The 7,210-nt window shown below is 39.0% G+C and overlaps 1 protein-coding gene across 2 annotated transcripts in view; it reads left to right on the top strand.

Moving 5' to 3' along the window:
* Positions 1–1,888: 1,888 nt before the first annotated feature.
* The window catches only part of LOC108262195 (pancreatic triacylglycerol lipase), a 6,785-nt gene continuing 1,463 nt past the window's right edge, over positions 1,889–7,210 (top strand). Inside the window, exons 1-10 of one of the 2 annotated variants that reach the window (XM_053679696.1) lie at positions 1,889–1,971; positions 2,073–2,127; positions 2,313–2,467; positions 3,518–3,640; positions 3,789–3,923; positions 4,486–4,594; positions 4,783–4,902; positions 5,073–5,210; positions 5,332–5,450; positions 7,111–7,210. The exon at positions 7,111–7,210 is cut by the window's right edge and continues 33 nt beyond it. In XM_053679696.1, coding sequence (XP_053535671.1) covers positions 2,073–2,127; positions 2,313–2,467; positions 3,518–3,640; positions 3,789–3,923; positions 4,486–4,594; positions 4,783–4,902; positions 5,073–5,210; positions 5,332–5,450; positions 7,111–7,210 — 1,054 coding nt within the window. In that variant the 5' untranslated portion in view covers positions 1,889–1,971. Of the gene's footprint in view, positions 1,990–2,072; positions 2,128–2,312; positions 2,468–3,517; positions 3,641–3,788; positions 3,924–4,485; positions 4,595–4,782; positions 4,903–5,072; positions 5,211–5,331; positions 5,451–7,110 lie in introns of both variants that reach the window. The other variant, XM_053679695.1, reaches the window with a different exon arrangement.

Genomic DNA, 7,210 nt, shown 5'->3' with positions numbered 1-7,210 from the left:
CCGCCTGGCACCATTATACATTCCGTCTTTCATCTATTATTCTCTACTCTATTACTGCCCAACGTGCACAGCAATGCGACGAGTTTAAATAACCAGTCACAATTACCTGAATTGCTGACAGCTGGCAACACTTCACAACACACCCTCGCACCTCCGCCAATAACTGAACCGGGCGGGGACAGAAGAGGAACCAAAACAAGTGCACATGTCCATTGTAAACAAAGCCTTAGCGTCCATGCGCACTTCAAGCACGTGCACGTGCTCTCCAGCAGACTGTGTACGTCATCACCACAGCGCCATCTCCCAGCAAGATCGTGACACTAGAAAATTTGTGAGAAATATATAGGTCGTGATATTGATTTAGGGGCGGATGCAAATGCAGAATAGAACTTTAATAAGGTGCAAATAAAACACAAAACAAAACTTACCTGAAACCAGGACTAAAATATAGATGGACATACCAATCAACGCAAGACAACCCATGCAGTGCTTAACGTGCAATTTATACACAAGTGCTAATGAGCCAAATGTGAATAAATGTGAATAAGGTGAAACAGACATGTGACTAGGTGCAGTTGCTGATGGGAATCATAGTCTTTCTCTGTTATTTACATGACAGATCACCCCAACGCGAGTCTTCCGAAGCACGTAATCAATTCGAGAGTGGGTCCAGGACCCCCAGACCAGATGTCCCTAAGCACTTCAGAGTTCCACTGTCTCTCATCCCTTGCGGGGCTGGACAGAGGATGCTTGACGTGTTCTCTGAGGTTCAGGTGTGGGGTGGTCACTTCCACACCGCAGACAGATGATGTGATATCCCTGGCCTGGCTTAAGCGCAGCAACGGCTACTGAGCGGCCAGCGGGAGGAACAAAGCTCAAGTCAGAGACCAAGGGGGGAGCGAAGTTCTCCGTGAGGCCAGAGGGGGTAGTGAAGTTTTCCCCGAGGCCAGAGGGGGGAAGCGAAGTTCTCCACGAGGCCAGAGGGGTTAGTGATGCTCTTCGCGTAGCAGAGAAAATGAGCGACATCTTCAGCTGAGCAGGGAGGCAGAACGACATCGTCAGTCAAGCAGGGAGGCTATTCTCCGTTGACTTGGCAGGCTGAAAGAGATCCACAGTAGGGGAGGAAGGGTGGGAGATGACTTCAGCCTGGTTGGAAGGCTCCTTCTTGATATGAGCCCTGATGACGTACATCACATCAAGCCATTCTCAATAGGGTTTGATTAGGGAGAATCTCCCTTCCTTCTCCCAGCTTGGTTTTTCCCTTTCATAAAGGGCCTCTTGGACTCTTCTTCTGCTGCATCCATTGTTTTCAGTTTTGTGTTCTGTCACAATATTGATTTAGAGGTGGATGCAAATGCAGAATACAATTGAAACGTTTTATTAAGGTGCAAACAGATCAAGATTTACATGAAACCGGACTAGAATAACATGATACAGATGGACATACCAAACAATGCAAGACAACTCCTGCAGTGCAGAATGTGACTATTTATACACAAGTGCTAAAGAGCCAAATGTGAATCAGGTGAAACAGACATGTGACTAGGTGCAGCGGCTGATGGGAATCATAGTCTTACGCTTTCTCTGCTATTTACATGACAATATATGTATATAGTTTCATAAAGTAGAGAGTTCAACATTGAGACAGAAAAACCCAGTTTTGCCATACAAAACGAATGAATATTATTTCAAGAATCTTTCAGACAGTCAGTACCTCAAAACCGGACTATGATCAAATTCAGAGTCCATCTGGTGACCCTAAGTGACCCTACAAATTCAGATAGTACATTATGTTAAATCTTTTCCTGTGTAGATAATAAAGATCACAGTGGAAAGCTCAGAGGAGGTGTTTATTTAGGCAACAACTTGTGCCAGTTCTTCACCTGGACTTTTCCCTTTCACAGACAAATAACACAGACACACACATATATATATATATAGGTATATAGGGAGCTGGGGAATATATCTCAGGTTGCTGTCACCATTAAAGTATATATTTGTATAGTTTAGATGCTTAACAGATATGGTTTGATTTGTATTCTGCTGAAGTATGTTTTGTTTTATGATTTCAGATGTGGATTTTATGGATTGGAGGACTTTTAAACTGCCTTTTTGGGGCGGTATATGGTAAGAACCAAACAAATTTAATTGACTTTCAGTAAAGAATTGCCACATTGTTGCAAAATAAAAACAGTATGTGCCTATAAATATTTCAAAAGAGACACTAACTTTATGAACCATAAAAACAGGTGTTAATCTTCTGCACACTGAAGCAACATCTTTAGTTTTCATTTGTATGAATTGACTGACAGGTGCAGAGGTATGCTTTGACAAGCTGGGATGCTTTTCTGATGAGATTCCATGGAGTGGCACTACTGAAAGACCCATCGCACGCCTACCATGGAGTCCTGAGAGGAACAATGCCCGCTTTCTTCTTTTCACACAACAGAACACTGATTGCTACGAGGTAAGTCTTGACTTCTATGCAAATACGCATTGTGCCCTTCTGTATTCTACTCAAAGTCTAAACAGGGCTTAAAAGGTACAAAACATATTCGGTGCATAAGCACAAATTTGTTGAGATGTCTAGAGCACAGTAACAGTCCGTTCTGAGTTGAAGTGGCTGTGTTAAAGCAGGGAAAACACTAGCATGTGCAGGAAATTGGATAGTCCAGGACAAGGATTGGGAACCTGTGGTGTAGAATAAATTCTTGTCAATACATCATCACATCACTGATAAATATCCTTTATGTTTGAATGTTAAAGTGAAGTGATTTTAATTAATTATCTCCCGATGCTTATATGAGACCAGCAGGGTATGATTTCCAAATTGTTGGATTTCCATGTATCTCAGGAATCTCCAAATCTCAGATTATGTCTTCCAGACCTCCGTCAGCCCTTTCAGCCTGTTCTACCATTACATCTATTAACTTTTATTTCTGTGCTGCTATGAGCTAGAAAGTGTGGTTTACTGCAGAGTTCAGGCCTGGGGGGTCTAAAATGAACACACACTGACTTCATGCATGTTCACACAGACATCCCACTTTATTCATGCAGAGCAGAAGTATTTATACACATTGATAACGGCAGTGCGTGGACGGTTTCTACTGGTGCGGGTGCCAGCCAGATAGACAAAACAAAACACACAGCACACTATGAAAATAAGTCTTTTCAAGAGACAGAAAATACATGTGCCAGCTATAAGAAAGATGGCAGTTGATCAGCTTATTTAAAGAGGTAATTAAATGTATACATTCATCATAGGTATTTAATAGCACAGAGACACACAAACAGAAACTACAACCCAGTATTCCCCGTATCCAAGGTGTCTTAATACAGTCCAAAATATGAGAGTACATGATATAAGAGAATTTCCTTTTCATTCAAAAATGAGTTTCTTAATGTGACATAGCCTCCCTAAAGTATTATTTAAGGAGTAGCATCAAAATGATATCTCTTTTGAGATAATATAAACATTTTCTTAATTGTTTAATTGTTTTTTGTTTTTTTCTTCCAGGAAATCAGTACAAATACAAATGTCATTGCAGAGTCTACATATCGACCAAGCAGAAAGACTCGTTTTATAACCCATGGATTTCTCGACAAAGGGGATGAAAATTGGCTTCTTGACATGTGTAAGGTAAAACCAAAGCAGTATCTAGTGTATTAAAGTTTGATGCTTATTATTTTTATCTCAGTATATTCTTAAAGGTACTTTAGCAATGCTTTGTTTCTTTTATTTCAAGTCTATGATTTCATAATCTTTATGTATAATATCTGTCTCTTAGCTTATGCTGAGCCTGGAGGATATAAACTGTATTTGTATAGACTGGAAATCTGGTTCAAGGACAGGGTACGTACAGGCAGTGAATAACATTCGAGTGATCGGAGCTCAGATAGCTTATATGATTTCCATCTTTAAGGTAAGTTGGATAGAAATAACTCATAGATGACTTATGTATGTCTGTGATGTTCACAGTTTTTTTTTGTTTTCAAAACATATAAAAAATAATAATTCATTATATAACAACTTTATAATGACCTAAACCCTGTGCTGTATGTAACTGGTTCGGCTTCTAATTGAACACCTGCACTCACAGCCATTTAAAACAGGAATCATGACACGTCAGGAGCACGAACAACAAAAACATAAGTTTCACACATATAAATGTAATTGTTCAGTGATAAATAAAAGATGAAATGGATTGCCTTTAAAACATGTTTTTACAGTACTCTAATTCTTTTGAGTGGCACATACTATTATTATTATTATTATTATTACTGTTATATTTGTCATTTTAAAGTTTTTATAAAATGTTTGCCATATTTGTTGACTTGTGTCCTGTGTTTTATATGGCAATTTGGTCAACCTCTGCTGGTATATATATATATATATATATATATATATATATATATATATATATATATATATATATATATATATATATATATATCTCCCATCTAAATATACTGACATGACTGCAGGAAAGTTTCCAGCAGAATCCTGAAAATGTGCACATTATTGGGCACAGCCTGGGTGCACACATGGCTGCAGAGGCTGGTCGAAGGACACCGGGGCTGGGAAGAATTACAGGTATTACCATTGGGCTGCACTGATACATAAATATTTAAGAGAAATGATAAGAAATTACTTAATTGTGAACAGTGTGTATCATATCTACACATTTTGTAAATACAGCCAAGAATAACTGTGAAGGGACAAAAAAGTTGTGTAATGTGTCTTTCCAGAAATCTTTTCAAATACTTTTGTTTCATTTTAAGGTTTGGACCCGGCTGAACCTTATTTCCAGGGCTGTCCTCCTCTGGTAAGACTGGACCCCAGCGATGCCCTGTTTGTTGACGTCATTCACACAGATACGCTTCCTATGATCCCCTGCCTTGGTGAGATTTTGGACAGGATTCTGTTTACTTACTGTTTGTAACAGATTTGTTGGCAAGTCTGGTGTTTAAGTGCTTTAGCTCACAGTAAGAAAAAGTGACCAAATTAATATAAAGTATATACATATAATGCAGTCTGCACTCATATTGTTAAATATTCCATTTCCTTTGAGGACTTGGAACGTCTCAAGCTGTTGGACACCTTGACTTTTACCCAAATGGAGGAGAAAGCATGCCTGGTTGTAAAAGCATGCTTGGTTGTGAAAAGAATATAAACTCAGAAACTGTTGACATTGATGGCATTTGGGAAGGTGAGGCACCATATTAATAATATTCCAGGCTTCTAATATGCATAATCAACCTGATCTCATAGATAATTGTGATTATTGATGTAATTATTATTAGTGAGTTTCTTTTCTTCCCCTTTGTTAGGTATCCGTGACTTTTTTGGTTGCAATCATCTGAGAGCCTACAAGTACTACAGTGATAGCATCCTAAACCCCAAAGGCTTTCTAGGATACCCCTGTTCCAACAAGACCATGTTTGAGTCTGTAAGTAAGCAGTCTGAGTAAGATGAACAATTGCAAGAATAAGCAGAATTAGACATATTTATCATTCCTGATTTAATAAAATAAGTGGTCAAGGAGTTAATGTCTGTACTTGTGACTGAAGGGCTGTACATGTAAATCCCAGGGCTGCCAATGTTGGGCTTTTGAGCAAGGACCTTAAACTGCTTAGCTACTGTACATCTTTGATGTTATTGTGCCTCAATTTTGTGTCACTTAAAAGTGCTAATCTAGAGAACACCTGTAAATATTACTGGTTTTAGACTGGCTTTAGACTTTTTGAAGTGGTAGTGAAAAGGTGCAGAACCTGTTACCACACATGCCACTGATATGGATGTGAACCGTTTCTATTTAGAACTTTTTTTTTATGAACTTTCTTTCTGCAGCGGTCCTTGCTAATAACATTTCCTCTAAGGTTGGGATAAGCAAAACAGTCCAGCAGACATAGGACAGGATCTTGTATGACTGTATCTCCTGAGGGACTGCTGGTTGTTGTTCAACTGACTTCTTCTGTTTTTGTGTATAAAAAAATGCTTCCGATAACTGGAGATCAGTCTTTCACTTACTTCTAGGACCAGGACTTACTCCTGTGATTTGGATCATTGTCTCGCTGCATAATCGAGTTGTGCTTGAGTGTCAATTTACAGACAGAAGACCGGACATTCTCCTTTAGGATTTTCTGGTAGAGAGCAGAGTTCATGTTTCCTTCAATTATTGCAAGTTTCTTAGGCCCTGAAGCAGCAAAGCACCCTTGCACTTCCACCACCATGCTTGACCATAGGCATGATGTTCTTTTTGTGGAAATCTGTGTTTGGTTTACGCCAAATGGAACGGGACCCCTGTTTTCCAAACAGTTTAACTTTCGACTCATCAATCCACAGAACATTCTCCCAAAAGGTTTGAGGATCATCAATGTGTGTTTTGGCAAAATTCAGACGACCCTTAATGTTCTTCCGGGTTAGCAGTGGTTTTCGCCTCACCACTCTTCTATGGATGCCATTTTTGCCCAGTGTCTTTCTGATATTGGAGTCATGAACAGTGACCTTTATTGATGCAAGAGAGGCCTGTAGCTCTTTTGATATTGTCCTTGTCTCTTTTGTGAATTGCTGGATGAGTCATTGCTGTGCTCTGGGAAGAATTTTGGAAGGTTGGCCACTTCTGGGAAGGTTTACTACTGTGCCGAGTTTTTCCATTTGGAGACAATGGCTCTCACTGTGGTTCTTTGGAGTCCCAGAGCCTTTGAAATAGCTTTGTAACCCTTCCCAGACTGATGTATTTCAATCACCTTCTTCCTCATCATTTCTGGAATTTCTTTCAATTTTGGCATAGTGTGTTACTGTGTAAGACTGGGTAAGTTTCATAGATTTGGGGAATTAGTAACTATGGGGCCAATACATTTTCACAGAAATCCAGTTGGTATTGAATAACAATTTAGTATGAGATATACATAAAAACAGAAGAAATCAGAGCACTGTATGTAATAAATAAATAAATAAATAAATAAATAAAAACCTTGAACATTTTTTTTCAATAGAACAGAGAAAAGATTCCTGCTAAGGAGTGAAATCAGAAATTAGTTCTATATAAAATATAAAGAGCACGTACTTCTTGAAGATAAATGGTTTTTGCTAAATTTCCCTTTTAGGGGCATTGCTTCCCATGTGCTTCCAACAGTTCATGTCCTTTCATGGGACACCATGCTGACCAATTTAAAGTGCCCAATGGAGTGGATAAGATGAAGTTCC

The sequence above is a fragment of the Ictalurus punctatus genome, chromosome 3 (assembly GCF_001660625.3).
Source record: "Ictalurus punctatus breed USDA103 chromosome 3, Coco_2.0, whole genome shotgun sequence".
In the NCBI taxonomy this organism is placed as follows: domain Eukaryota; kingdom Metazoa; phylum Chordata; class Actinopteri; order Siluriformes; family Ictaluridae; genus Ictalurus; species Ictalurus punctatus.
The sequence above is the reverse complement of the archived record's forward strand: the minus strand, read 5'-3'. Positions and strand labels throughout refer to the sequence as shown.